This window comes from Aethina tumida, chromosome 1 (assembly GCF_024364675.1).
Source record: "Aethina tumida isolate Nest 87 chromosome 1, icAetTumi1.1, whole genome shotgun sequence".
Lineage (NCBI taxonomy): Eukaryota > Metazoa > Arthropoda > Insecta > Coleoptera > Nitidulidae > Aethina > Aethina tumida.
In genome coordinates, this window is record NC_065435.1 from 43783761 (window position 1) to 43800105 (window position 16345).

Genomic DNA, 16345 nt, shown 5'->3' on the forward strand with positions numbered 1-16345 from the left:
ATATTAGTTTTTAAAGTACATTATACATTATTGATGGAATTATTTCCTGACGTTTTGCTAGCACGAGTGGCTAGCATCTTCAGAGGTCTGACTTGGTTCGTGTTTTTGAGCATTGGTATCCATATTTTATCAAGTTTCAATGTTTCTTCTTTCCTGTTGAAGTTGTTTCCGTATTTATGGATTTCAATTGCTTCCCTAATCATTCTCTTGTGTTCCAGTTGTCGAGGCAAGCAATTGTGTATCTTGGAATTTTATTTTATGATTTCCATCTAAGAGTGCAAATTCAGCTACAGCAGATTTGTCTGATTGTCCTAGTTTGCAGTTTCGTTTGTGTTTCTAGTCCCCATTGAACGTTTTGTAATACCGATATATATTTTCTCGCAAGAGCATGGTATATGGCATATCCCAGAAGACATTTGAGGGTCCCTCCTATCTTTGATGGATCTGAGACTATGTTGAATTTTCTTTGTTGGTATAAAAACAGTATGGATGTTATGTTTTAACAAGATTTTTCCAATTCTATCTGTATAACTTTATATGTATAATATTTGTCTTTCGCAGTCATAAAAAAGACATAATTATTAAATTATATTATTTTGAATTAGTGTAACTTTAGCAATCTTTTAGTGGAAGTAAATAAAATTTTTTATATTAAGAGATGACTACGAATTGTGAGTGAATATTTACAATTCCGGTAATATATTAAATATTTTGCAAATCCTTCTCTCTTCTTTCTATCTGGATTATCGTAAGTTGAATCCTTTGATAAGTTAAGAAAAAAGTATGGCTATTTCAAAAGTAGTTAATACTACAATTAACATTTTGAAAAAATATAACATACATATGTTTAAATTTTCTACACATTTACTACAAATAATAAATAAATATAATACAGAAAAGTATGGTATCTATAGACTGATCATTAATTAATATTACTTTTTTTTAAATAAATTAACAGAAATATAAAAAGAGGCAACTTGAAATTGTGTGCCAATAGATATTTGCAGTCCCAATATAAAATAGTTGACAGGACATTGAATAGAACTTGTGTGAATGAGATAAATTTTGTGGTTCCAATATAAATCTAAAGGGATGGTATTAAAAGCAAAATCATTCGATACATATTGACTGTAGTTTCAAAAAATACAAAAATCCCATGTTAAATGAATCTCCATTTAGGCAAAGTTAAGCGCCCGTTTTTTTTTTTGTCAAAGTGGTTTTTGAATGTGCGGTTTCATGTTGTTAAGCTCATTACTTCTGCTTATTTCCATCGATATATTTTTGTGTCTAAACTTTTAGAACTTAATGAACCACCATTATTTATTAATTTAGATTCGATGGAGTGCTTTTAATGAATATTTACAGCACATAAAATAGTTAGCAGGACATTGAATAGTTGTTCGAAAGGCACCGTAAAATTTTCAAATCGCCGACGTTCGAGCCGAATCACCTTAGAGAAGGACCTGTGGCTGTGGCCGCGATACGAGCACACCCCGCAATAAAACTTTTAACAGTGGCGTAAAGTTAAATTTAGTTTACAGCCATTACAAATGGCACGTAAAACCCCTCGAAAAAAGCCCGAAGATAAAACCGTCGGGGGGAAACTCTCGGATTGTGTTTTGTTTTATTCGGCCGCCCCGGGGACGGCACACGGGCAACTTAATTTAATCGCGGATCGTATGTGATTTTTTCCACGATCCAAACTTATGAAATTGTCCGGAGACCTGACGCGCGGCAAGCGGGAATACCACAACGCACGCTGTCGGAAACGTTTATTAAATAGTGGCCGATTTGTCGTTTCGTGTTTTTATTTGTTTATTTTGTTATTTCTCGCCCGTAACGTGTGATATTTATGTGGGGCTGCGCCAGTTTGGTCTGTCTATTTCACTGAACACGCCGAGTAATTTTTTTCACTTCAAAATTCGACGTTCCACTTCGACTACAAATGATTTCGCATCGCTTCGTGCGGCCTTCATGCGTTATAAATATTATTATTGCTTCGGTACCGCTGAACAATATGGGAGTCCTTCAAAGTGACTTTCCGCATTTCGTGTGCGGACGAATCACCGTGCGCCGCAACAATAAAATAAGCACTCTCGATGCGAACGCGTGTGTGAAAAATACGCATTCCATTTGATGGCCTTATCTCGTCCACGACTCTTCCGCCGCCTTTCGGGCCAACGATCTCAACTATTTTAATGTTGACAATAAAAACAACATATGTCGAGTCTTAAAACGAATATCTCGTCCATAAAACGTGGGATACTGTCAAATTTACAGGGTGTCTCCCGAACAATAAAATCCTGATTTGAGCGCCGAAAGGGGAGTGACGGCGTAATTGAGCGTGAAAACGTGCGATCGCACTTCGAATACGTATTACTTATATTATCGTCTAATAAACTACATGCGGGCCCTTGTTCGAGCCGTGAAGAGTGGTGTGAAACCGGAGGAAACACACATGTTAATTACCGATACATCATATCCGGAAGCTGTTTGTCGAAGCCCATATTTAATATTTGCTTGCAATTATTGTTGGCAGAAATGTCCCGATTCGTCGTTGCCTGTTTACCGACAGTAAACACACTCGCTAAATTTCATTGTGAATTAATACACAAGCGCGGAGTCGAGGAAACATTTCCCTTGATTGCTATCATTGTCTACACTAAAGAAAAGTGTAATAATATAGTGGTTTTGGTAAATTAACACGGCGAATTCGCAACGATCGAACTTTTAATTTGCGAAAGTTTTCTAAACTGGGGGAAGATAACGTTTCAGGGAAATGTTCCCGAAGTAAATTTAACAGAAGTTTTAAATCTAAGCCACAAAAATGCCGACCTGAGTAAAAATGAAATTAAGTCATTCATAATTGCAGATTACAGTATTAAATGTTTTTACAACTTTCACTTTAATTTACGTTCAACACGAACGCAAAACCGGATTGATTAAAACCATAATAAATTATGCTCGTGGATCACTTAACTAATGCAGCAAATGTAAATTTTATCAATTCTATCTACATAAGCGAACGTCACAAAGAGCTTCAAAGGAGGAAGCCGGTGGTTATATTATTGGAAGTTTCAGTCATCGACCCTAATAAAAGCAAATATTCTTTCTTTAACCGATGAATTGGAAGACACAAAAAAACATGATACTAATAAAGCAATTATTTTGAATAAAACAGACCCAAAGGCAGAATAAATTGATGTATTCGAGGCGGGTTTATCTTCAGTTTTAGGTTTGAGAGCTGCTAATAAAATTTTTATGGAATGTAACCCGAATGAAAAATTCACATTTTCCGAGTTAAAACATTTATAAAGAACAAAGAAACGGTATATCTTCGAGAACGTAATAATTGTGTTTTTGACTTTTGTTATATCGTTATTTGTACAGTTTGAAATTGGCACATAATTAAAACATCTAATTACGAATGCAAATCAATGAAATCTATACAATTAGAGAGAGCACAAAAAGCCTTAATTGATGTTCCAAAATTAAGCCGGTAAATGGCATCTTCTAAAAAGCAATAATTGTTTTCAGTTTTATTATCCTCGTTATTTTGACTGACTGTTTAAATGCAATAATTAAAATTGGCAGATAATTAAAACGCATAACTAAGTATGCAAATCAATGAAATCCATGCAATTAGAAAGCGTAAAAAACGCCTTAATTGATGTTCCAAAATTTATTTCGCTGTAAAATCCCCAGTGATTAATGAATTTACATACAAAACTCATTAAATAATTCCATATCTGCTGTGCATAATTGATAAAAACTAAACCGGAAGTTTAATTGAATTGTAGTCTCCCTTCGGTTTTTTTATTATTAAAACAACCAAACATATTGCGTTACGAACAAAACATGACAAACTCGTCAATAATAACATAAATAACCCGCACTAATACACCCGCGCATGATGTATTTGTGGAACGCTGACATTTTCTCCCGCAACAATGGAACTGCGAGCGAAGTTGCGAGTTTTTAAACAAGGGGTGGCACTTGGAGCGTGGCAAAAACAGAAACTGAATTTGGCATTGAATATGTGACACACATTAAGTGTATCGCGGAAGTGTTTCGGAAGTATTTATTCACCGGGGACGCTAAAAACGGGGCGCCGTTCGTAAATTACCCCCGTATTTTGTTTCTTCTGGCGGTTGTTTTATTGCACCAAAGAAATGGAGTAACCGTATACGATGCCAAAAATAATTGTGGAGAATTAACGACCGTTTTACCACTTACCGGGACCAAAAATCTTCGAACCTCGGCCAATGCATATGCGATTCTGGCGTGTGCCTCGGCCGGCGTGGCGAATGCACTAATTTCCACATGCAGTTCCTCACTTAAATGCTGAAACTTCGGATCGCCACTAGCACGGAGTTCCTCTTCCTGTAAATTAAAACGTGATAAATCTGTTACCAACTCGCAATTGCTCTTTTAAAATGAAATACACAGGATTCCCAGTTGTTTTTTCTGTATTTAAAAACGTGCATTACACGAAAAAATGCATTAACATTTTTTTACCGAAAAACAACTGACATTAAATTAAATAAAAACTTGTTTTTTATGGGTGATAATTTCTCCTGATTTCTTTGTCGTTATAGGATTTACATCAGTGAGTAAAATCAGAACATCAGGTACGTTCAATTTGACTAATAAGAAGAAATTTAGAAATAGATGCTAATCCTGATCTTATCGAAGAAAACGGATTTAAATATATCTAAACCTAATAAAAAAATTCGTAAAGACATTAAATGTAAGTAGACCAAGATTTCAATATCATTGTTTCCCCAAAACATCAAAGGAGGTATTTGAAAATTGAAAAAATCTTAGTCCGTAAACCGCTTAATAAAAATGTGAGGAATAACTTAAAAAAACCAGTAACATTCCTGTATTCTACTAAAGAATTTGATGTGAAATTTCTGAAAATACACCAGTGCAATTTGTGGAGAACGATCATTTTGGTAATACAAACTGAACGCTCACAATGCACGTAAAGTTTAAATAATAAAAAAGGATAGTACAACACATAACGTACTTCATGTTGATTAACACACGGATAAAAGCCCTTTAATTTTAAAGCTGTGCGAATAAACTGCAACCGATGTGCTAATATGTGCATTCAGACAGGTTGTTAGTTTAGCGGTTAGATTTTCCCCAACATGTACGACCGAAGCGTTTTACTTGGAATGAAACTTTCGAAAACCGGACTAAGTAATTCATTTGACAAATAGAAACAAACTCCTGGTGGTCCGGTTGGTGTGTAATGGTTCGTAAAATGGTACAAGATGAAATTTTCAAGTACGTACATAAATAGATACAAACGATCTACTAGTGGCTGATTTAAAGTTCGTTTTTCCTGAAATTAAAACTTAATAAATCTTCTTTCAACTTTTTGAGCAAACGAAACAAACCGACGCGTAATTTATTATACAAAGGAGTAATTCGCCTGTTGTGTGTGTAGTCAGTTGCTCCGGGTTTGTATTTTACGAATAAAAGACTTTGTAGGGAATATTTCTAGAATAATAATTTATGAAGCTATTACACTGTCTAAGAGAGAAAAGAAAATTACTTTCTTGATGATACAAAGGGAAACTTCTCATAATAAAGCTTTGGAAAACAATAAGTTACATAGTTACAGGATTTAGTACGGCCTGTTTACTGTTGATTAAAATAAACATGTAACAAATGGTTTAAATCAACACCCCCACATTTAATACAAACGATGGTTATTAATAATCATAAATGAAAAGGCTGCCAGTGTAACCAATGTGTTAATACATGCATGCGGCTAAGCGTTTTAGATTGTGCTAAACTTTCCAAAACTGAAGTGAATTATTCATTTTGGTAAATAGAAACTACCTTTGGGAGTGACCAGTTTCGTAATATTAGCGTCCGGCCGCCCCAGTTGGACAAAGGTTGCGGAAATTGACGGAGAAATTCGTGACTTAACCATGCACCAATTGTGTGAAAATTGTTTCTACACTCTACACACGTAAAAAATATGTATGCTTGAGATAAGTGTATAAACTTTTCAAGGGATCACTTACATAGCAATGTGCAGAAAATCATATTTCAAGGGAGGACGATAGAAAGTGCATATTAAATTTTCCAAAACTTTAGTTTAACAACCCGGCTAAAAGAAATAAAGTTATAATTAGGTTTTGTACATACGCCGAAGTTTTAATAGTTGTACTAAAATGATACAACCATAGACGTTCAACTTTTTTTTACATCTAATGTAGTGTGAGTTAAAAGTTAACTAATTATCTTCGTAATCGACTATTCCAAGTCGAGCTTTGATTATTATCAGAAGTACCCCACTCAATTGTTGGAATAGTTGCATAATCTTCAAACTTCATTAACGGATATTTGCCGCAGCGACGTTAAACGCATACCCAATACCGTAACGTACCTTAAAACCTTACGCCAATTTACAGTCACGAGATTGCAATGCAATTGAATAAGACATGATGGGACTTGATGGAACTATAAAATTTTGATGAAACGTGGTCAATGAGTTCCACTCGAGATGTCTTGTAGATCTGCTGCAGACGAAATTTACGCTCGGTGTCACAGAAGTTCCTTGTTTTAGTTTATGGCTTTGAAATTACAGCAAATAATACTACTTCATGTGTAAGTTGGACAATTGTAGCATCAAGTGGCTGAAGAAGTTAATTGAATTGGACATAATAATTTTATTATTCGATACTTAACATCACACGTTTTAACCGATTATTGGACTGAATACTGGATCGAAGGAAATTGAAACCTCTCTAAATGAAACACCAAATCTAATTTTATAATAACTCGCCATAATTAATTGAACATCACAAACATATTGTTTAATTTTGAATAAAGAATTAATTAATAATTAAATAGGATTACGTCTGTGTTAAATGTATTACAATGGGAAATCCCAGTTAATTGCGAAAACTAGCAAATATTTAATCACCAAACGTAATAATGTCTAACAAAATCGCACAATATAACAAATGTAATTATCTCTGGCACATTGGTTATTTTCGAACAATAAAAATAGAATATAATGCAGCCTTTTGTGCCCCCAAACCAACCACTTTCAGTAACAATATCGCCTGTCACTGAAAACTTTTTCAAGTTCTCCAAGACTGGGTCCGAATTTATTTGCGCCTCTAACAGGTAAAACAATAAAGTTTCCGGAACTCGGAGGGTTGCAGCAAAGGAAGCGACTCCTTCAACGAATTATTTATGGCGGCTCGTTGAGAGAGTGAATAAGTCGACATTCGCACGGAATTGTCCTTGGAATTCAAAAAGCACATATTTAAAACTTCCATCCGATAACGTGTAAAAATGATAATCTAGTTGAAGGGCGGACGGCAATTTTGCGGCCCCTGCTGAATTGTATAAAAATAAAAGTTGAGAACGGGAGGAAATACAATATTGATTTTCACATCAGGCGTCGAATTACCGATTCAGTTAAACAACTAATTTATACCTTTTCGGGCCGGTTTGTATGGCACTTTTGATAAATGACCGCCGGACTTAATCGAATATTTAATCTCGGGTGGACAATTCATTTATTACCCCCAATGATCCCGGTTCTATTGAATTAAATCAACGCCCTGGAACTACAAATTTTATTTTTACTGTGGATTCCCGATAAAAAGTGGCGCGTTATTAATGGCACAAAAACGACCCAGTTTCGAAATTAAACTCGATCTGTGTCAAGTGCGGAACGTGAAGAAGAAATCAATAATTAAAAAAAAATCTAAAGAAGTTCTGTTAGTCTATGATAAACTGAAAAGGATGGCATCAGATAATGTAAATTTTTCAATGGCAGTGTAACATAATAAGTTTTTTAAAAGCACAAAAATAATACAATCTCCGATTTTATTTGTATGTCACTCATACAAATTAAAAACTGAAAATTGAAAAAAGACTCTTTGCAATTGTTAAAAATATTCACTGTGTGTTAAGAAAGGAAGAAAAAATATCATTACAGAATAAGAATAAGTGTCGCAATGTTTGTTATAATACTAAAAGTTGGCTTAAAGCTTTTAACTAGGAAGTCCTGTTAGAGTAAAATGGAAGAATCGGATAATATAAACTTTTCAATGATTATGTACTGTAAATTTAGAGGGTGGGACAAAAATAACCCAGTTTCTGCGAATTCACTTGGTGTGTGTCGACAGATTAAATCCAGATAATTTAAAAACTAAACTTCTACATTTATCAAAAACTATTAATAGAGTTTCAAGAAATTAAAAACTTGCAATGAAATATTACACTAATTAAAAAAAGAAGCTTCTAATAATAGCCAAAAATAATCTCATGGTTATTAAAGTGAAATCAATAATTAAAAACTAGAAAAATTAAATTTTGTTAGATTAATAAGAAAGGAATGTTATATAATTTTTTCTCAATCATGTAATAATAAAGTTACAGTATAAAACAAAATTAATACAGTCTCTAAATTCACTTGTTGTATATTGTAATTAAAAACTGAAAATAAAATATAACCTTTCAGAACAGTCAAAAATGATGCAGAAATTAGAAAAAAATGTTATCAGAGAATAGCGTAAGTTTCGAAATTAAATTCGTTGTGCGTTAAAACTTTAAAGTCAGGCGCATAAAAAAGTATTAATTAAAAAAGATAGAACCGTTTCACAATTGCCAAAAATGATTACGTCCGGTAAAAACGCGATTATTGAAGTCCAGCCATAAAGCGGGTCCGTTTCAATATGTTTTCGCGTGCACCAAACAAAGGAAATTAAACTCCGAAAACAATACTTTCGACCGACACCCGAAGCAAAACACGTCCCGCATGATTTTTTAATGGCGCCCATGCAAAATAGTGAACCGGGTTACACATCTAGTTTGATTTAAAATTCAGGACGGTCTATGACTTACAGCACTCCTGAGCTACCGGGTCCGCCATATCTATTCATGAAGCTCACATTGCCAATTTGGATACATTGTACCGTGAATACATACATATGTATAGACTAATATCCTACGAGTTCTCGGCATAACTTGTGCTAATTCGTTGGGAGATGTACGGCCATTGAGAACGACCGACGGGCGCGGATACGATATGACATATTCAATGTGGTTGAATTCATATTGTATCGATGCCTTATATAATATTCATGATTTATTGGGGCACGGCTGCTCTATGCAATGGACGGTTTCTCTTCTGCTCCGAGGAACACGTACGTCTTGCACCTTCAGTCGAATTCTGGCACTAACATTTTTAATAAAACTTAATATCCAACCAGACCTTAAGACGACTTACACGGAGTAAAAAGCAGTTAACCTATTTAGGTTTTAATCGATTGATTTTTTCATTGATTTCTCTTTGAAATAACATATTCCAGCTGTTGGCTAGACAAATCTCTTCTAGAGCAACCGAATAAAAAATAAATGGATTGATAATTGTCCAAAGTTTTCAAGGCTTGCTTTTCTAATGGAAGATAGACACCTAGTAAATTCTGCATTGTTCCTTAAACAAAGTAAGACTTGAGAAGAAAAAAAAAAACACACGGTCGGATAACAAAACTTTGAAAATAAATTATTAAGACGCATTACAGATCGAAAGGATCCCCAGCCGTTTCGAATCAGAGTTAATTGTGACGTTGACTGGCCCAAAGTTAAACAGAAAACTTTATTCAGTCCTTCAACAGTAACGGCGTGGCTTAATTGACACAAATAGCAGACGAGTGAAGTCGTGGATCCCCCCACGTTCAGATTCAATTTCAGCCAGATAATAAATAAGCTCCACTGAATCCGAATGAGGCTCGGAATGGAACAAGATAACGCCTTGTTGTTATTTGTCAATTGTACGTTGTGCTCTTGCTAGCCCGTGTTATGCTTTGTAGCACGCAGAAGTCTCATTAAAAGTTCATTTATTTTAAGAGCGTTGCGAGTGATGTTCGTTATGCCTCGGTTTTTTGATGAAACTGTTTTCGGCATTTTTACGTGCGCCTTTTGTTATTATTAAACCGAACGCAAACACACACGGACAAATCCGTCAGTCAGTCAGTTCATTTACCTTGTGTCTGTCCTTCATCGACCCCCGTCCCAGTACCGCCATCTTGCACATCGTGTCCTCCTGCAGCCTCTTGAGGGAGTTGCCCTTGGGTCCTAGGAGTTTACCGACGAAATTAAACTGCAACAAAAAGAGCACAATTGGTTTTAGCGGGTCCATTCTGAATATAAAAACTTCATTAAATGTTTTTGTTGGGGCGTTCAGACGCGTCTAATGAGCCGAATTAAGCGTCTGGGAGCCGGTTTTTCCTGGCGTAAAAGGCATAAACGGAACTCCAGAGAGTCGATGTTTGAATTTAGCATCGCATCGTCGACTGGTTACATTGTTTCCGCCTCTTAAATATTATTTTTAGTGTTATCGGATCCGCAGTAAAGTAGGCAAACAATTTTCCTAATAAAGTCTTTCTATTAATATTAAATTTAATGGTCTAATATGATACTTATATCATTAAAAATTTAGTTACAAAAGATTCCTCGTGTTGCTCAAGTAATAGGATATTAAAGAATTTAATTACGCATCGTCTGAAAATTAAAACTCAACTTCATGCTGCACTTTATGTTTATTAGATAAAATCTTACGTATCAAATTACCTTTGAAGACTTAGTTAAGACCTAGATTTATAAACATATTTTAGTAATAGACGTTTCCGTAAAATTGCTGAAAATATTGGCAGTTATTCCCGGGATATTGCATCCAGGGAGGAAATTCGTACAGCTGATCTTTATGTGTAAAACGACAAGCAAAAAGCGGACAGCAACAACGATCCACAAGTGATTTGAAATAGAGTTATCAAGTTTAGAAGCAATTTTAAAAGGAAAACGCTTGTATTCACTCGAACAGAACATACACATCCGAAAAACCAGTTCACCGATACAATTTCTAGTATTAAACTTTTGAACTCGTTTTATTCGCCAAACCAATTAATTTGAGAACTATCGAGAAAGATAATGGCCAGTAAAAATCAAATTATTATATGTACTTTATCCGGATTTGTAAACCAGCATTCTACAATCAACCAGAGTCTCGATTTTAAAAGTTTGAACTTTTATAGAGTGTTTCGATACGATAAATATCAACAAAAAAAATTAAAATTGATTTTACCAAGTGTCCAATCGAAAGTACAGGACCTGAATTAGTTCAACAATATAAATTTCATGATTAAATTGTTCAATCTCATTGAGCAAATTTTAAAAGCATCGAATCGACAAATCAAATTATAAATTTTGTTAGATTTTAAGATATTAAATTTAAAGTTCTCTCTAATTTCAAACGATAAATCTTTCACATTTCACATTTGCATAAGTTTTCGTTGGCAGGCATCCGAACAATTATAACGAGATTTATTTAAATATTAGTTTAGTCAAACTTAAGAGTATGTTTCTATTATGAAATTAAAATTGTGGACGGAACAACTTTAACCCAGATTATGTACAAGTCAACTAACTCATTGTGCCAGAAAAACTTCAACACGGTTGTTGCATAGATTTCATGTTTCCGTTAACATTTCAATGGCATTTATAATTAAATTACATCGAAATTGTTTATTTTAATTATTCTCCACTCCATCAAAATTCAAAGACTATTTATTGTGTTAAATATTTCTGTTTCCGTGCACATTCTCTATAATAAACATTTTATTATAATATTATATTCAAAGACTTCATATACCTTTTCATATTTACGAGAAACTCGCGACGTTCATGGAATTACCATGAAATTTGCATTCGGACAGGAAAGAGACATAATCCAATTTCAAGCGTAAACGGTTTGTTTTCAGGAAAAAACATACTTTAGGGGATTGTAAAAAGCAATTTGTATTTTATGTGATTAAATCATTGAAAAGAGGGTTGGAATAAGATCAGTTCATAATGGAAAGGGAAAATATGGTAAATGATAAATAATGTTTAAGCTATGTCGCTCTGTGTTTGCATACTAGATTTAATATAAAACAATAAATAAAACAAACTTTTAATTTTTTGATATTTATTTACTATATAAATTTGAATTTTTTGTATTAATTTATCCGATCTCTGATTATAAAAGCTTTGTTAAGTAAATTTGTTACACCTCGAGTTGCATGAAAAGTTTGACGGCTTCGTAGCGAATACAAATCGCCTTTACATCATACTGTTCGGCTTAATATGAATCCGAGCCGGATGGCGAACGAATTCCTTTTTAAATTAAGATTTTCCATTTAGAGATCGATGGATTTTAATTTATGCAGGAAACTTGAATAATGTCTTGGCTCTATTAATGTGACTGTCGTATTATTACCGTGCTTTTATTGTATGATCGTTCCATTTCAGCGGAGGAATCTAAACAGACCTTTCGTAATTACGTATATTCTTTGTTATTGCACACAGAAGAATCCAAGTTCTGGACAGTACATTTTAGAAATTCAATTCACACTTCCATAATCCACTTCGTGCGGCATTCTCTTAAGGTATTAAGCGTTAAGAGCCTCTAGACTTAGCCCGTATTATATGTGTTCAAATGAGCTGCAGAAAGTTCGCAATTCCACAAATTACTCCATAGAACTATTAATTGGTTTATTGTTGGTTCAAACTATAATCATATTTGCCTTTTCATCTAAAAAAATTCCGTTTCTCAGGGAATATAAAACACTCACTCCGCTTTATATAGAGTGTTTCCACCGGTTTTATCTTACTCGAATGGAACTCCTGTTAAGGAGGGACCGTTTTTTTTACGAGTTCTCAAATGACCTCCTACGGATTTTCGAAATTCAATTCGCATGGCCATAATAGACGATATACAGACTTATTTAAGTCCTTAAGAGTCTCCCGATTTATTTTATTACGTGTCCTCGGGATTAGAAGCGTTCAGATGACAACATCAGGAACGTTGCCAACAAACACATGAGAGCAACACGAGCACAAATGTGCTTCAACTTTGTGTTTAGGGTGTGAGTTTCGATAAACAACCGACACTGCTAAAATATCCGTCTCTTAAGAATGTTGCAAATTACGGACTAAACAACATCTGCGGAAAATTGTCTTCCTAATATGAAATTGTGGAGATACGATGGCAGTTTCGAATTACGGTGATACGCCGCACCGTTGGATGTCTTTAAACAAAACTATTTAATTGTTTTCAAAGAATCGCAATGAATTTCTTTAAGTATCCATCGATAGCTCAAACATAAATTGCATTAGCTTTAAGAACTCGCCTGGCGTATAACTATTTCGCATGTACTTTAATTTGCTTTTCAGTTACATCCTTCCTTTTTGTTCCCTCTTCATTTGCGCTCACTTCTTAGTGAAATATAACGTTCTAATTATGTGTGAAACATAACGACTTAACTCACAAAATGTCGCAATCTCCTTTCGCCCGACTTTGCAAGTTTTCCTATCTCCCCGGCACCATTTACAGAAGAATATGAAAAGTTTACTACGTAAGAACACGAAATTAATTAAACGCCACGTAAATGCCGTTCTTTAATGCATGAGGATGTTTGTGGCACTTTTATAACACTACAGACAAATTGAATAAGTTATATCAACTATTTCGTTGAGACATCTGTTAGGTTTTATGTTTATACTTTTGCAAAGTTGGTCTTAAAATAAAAATTCCATTTTAATTCGTCCAAATAAATATATTATTAACACATAAACAGCTATGAAATTTCATTTACCTTGCCTAATGGCCGTTGATAATTCGGAAATGGTAAACGAACATAAAAAGATAAAATTGTAATGTAATTGATTTTTGCGGTCAATTGGGTGTACAATGTATGCGCGCCAGTTTGCACTAAGTACTAGTTAAAACCATTTTGTTTCGATTATTGGCTAAAACGGACGAATAATCAAAAATAAAGGATTACACGATTTCCATTGATAACAATTTTGATTTGTTAATTTTAGTCAATTTGCGTGCCTGTGTTATCTAAATAAATTTTAGTCCGGTTGAATTGAATTATTTAACAATAAAACGATATTGTTAAATTTTACTATATTAGGGAGGAAATTCAATAAAGTTTCAATAATTGTTTACTCAAAACCATTGTAAATAACTCAGCTGTCTTGTGTTAACGTTTTATTCGTAAAGTTTCGGCTGGTTGCTTAAGCAAATGGCCCAAACGCATTATATCATATTTAGGAATTAGTTCCAAGTCTAGTAATTGAAAATTATAAATTTATACTAAAAGCCTGCTTTGTTTTGCAAATACCTTTTCACTAAATAAATGGCAAACTTTACTCGACGGCAAATACACTTTAATTTACTAACACACATTTTCTTAAAATGTCGATGTAAACTAACTTTGACTAATCAGGAAACATATTTCAAGTTCAGGCAGAAGCAAATTCTAAACTCAAATATGTTGCTAGGGTGAAATACGTTTTTTGTTACTCACATATGCCTCTTGCAACATTTGCTTCATACTTGCAAGAACAAATTTATAGTGGTGTGACATTTATTTTAACAAGAAAATATTATAAAAATTTAGATTTAGTTAACAGGTCCATATATATATTATTATTAAATTTTATATTGACATCCAAATGACAACTTAGGTGTAAATTAAAATTTAGTATTAACAAAATATTAATAATTAGTAATTTAACTAAATACATTTTAAACGATAATAATTGTTAGAGTAATATATATTTTACTTATTTCAGCTTTACTATGAAAAAATTAAATTAGAGAGACATTTATTTTATCTTTAAAAGGTCAACGTTTAGATTTAAACATTAACAAATTATTGATAATTTATTATAAAAATATCGAATAGTTACTTTGAGAAGTTTTTTCACAAATATTTCCATAAAAACTAAAGTTTGTCTATTACAAAATATTAATTATTAAAATGTACACCTAATTTTTCCTTTTAAAAAGCATATTTTAAGTTGTCAAAGGAACATTTTTAGTTTATATAATAATATAAAAATTTAAATTGAGAGTATTAATAAAATATTCATTATTACACGAAATTGTTCAAATATGAAATATGTATATAACTGGTGTAATTTAATTACATACATTTTATTAAAAACAAATAAATTCTAGTGTAAAATACATTTTATATTATACACTTTTACCTTACCATTACAAAAACCATTTTATACATGACATTTATTTCATTTTCAGAACTTTATAGAAATTTAAATTTTGTACAATAAAATATTGACACGTATTAAATTATTATATCAAATATAGAATTAGAGAAACCACGAAAAGCACTTCATTGCTACATTAAGAAATATTCGGAATACTATTGCGGATTTGAGGTTAGACTGTTGACAAGGGTCTAATGTATTCGGATATATTCATCTGCACAATGGACACGACAACCAAGAAGTAAATTAAACTCAATTAAAAGATAGAAAAAAGAACAAATTTATATTTACTGAACGACAGTTTTGTACGAGAAACGACAACAAATAAAATATCAAAAACAAGCCGAGGACACAACTGAAAGTTTTAATTAAACCCGATTATCATTCGATAGATTGACCATTATTTCAGGAAAATTCCGCCGTACATAAAAATTCAATGTAGGAAAAACATGGAAATGTCTATTGCAGCGTAAAATTTCACGTTCGGCGATTGTTAGAGCGGCCGTTTAACTTTCTGTTTGTTGGCAAAAATTTTCCGAGCTCCTTTTCCATCCCATTTCCATATTTAGGCGATTTTATGAATATGGAATATTGGAGCACGAGATATTGAACAAGTTTTAAACTTTCAAAAGGAGCCTTTTAATTCCTCACGATCAAAGAAAAATACCGACCTTTTCCTCAATGGGTAATTTCAAAAGGGTGTTTTCCTGTTGACGTTAGTTTTAGTTATTTGCCCCAGTGTACCGCCACTTTAAATATAAATAGAACAATCCATTTCTGTTATTGACATGAATACTGTTATTAATTAAATTTTCTGAATGCAATAATTACAAATAACTGTTTTAATTGAAATTAAAATACAAGAACAACAATTATAAATCCGTAAATTTCTGTTTACGTCGAGGTAAATTTGTGAATAACATTTAGTCATTATAAAATGGCGACAAAGTTTATTTGTTAACTTCCTGCACGTTTCAATAAAACCCTAAAATATTTCACGGGCAAAGTGTAACCAAATTATACAATTTAATTCATAATCATCTAATTAATACCACATAGACATTTCTAATGAATTAATTAGCGCTTTGAAAAGCAACTTTGTTAGAAATTCATGGTGTTGCTTCGGTCTTACACCCCAGCACCAAACTTTCCAGTAAAGGGAGAACAAAGGTTTTACTTGCAAAGTCCGAACACGTTAATTTTCGGTATTAATCAATCACCATGCAAATTTAATTTTAATTAG

The 16345-nt window shown here is 33.1% G+C and overlaps 1 protein-coding gene across 2 annotated transcripts in view; it reads right to left on the minus strand.

The window, feature by feature from the left end:
- Positions 1 to 16345, minus strand: part of LOC109605121 (KH domain-containing, RNA-binding, signal transduction-associated protein 2) — a 175443-nt gene that overhangs the window by 46297 nt on the left and 112801 nt on the right. For both annotated transcript variants that reach the window (XM_049970563.1, XM_020021697.2), the window contains exons 4-5: positions 10028 to 10144; positions 4237 to 4383 (exon numbers count right to left, since the gene is read on the minus strand). In XM_049970563.1, coding sequence (XP_049826520.1) covers positions 4237 to 4383; positions 10028 to 10144 — 264 coding nt within the window. The remainder of the gene's footprint in view (positions 1 to 4236; positions 4384 to 10027; positions 10145 to 16345) is intronic.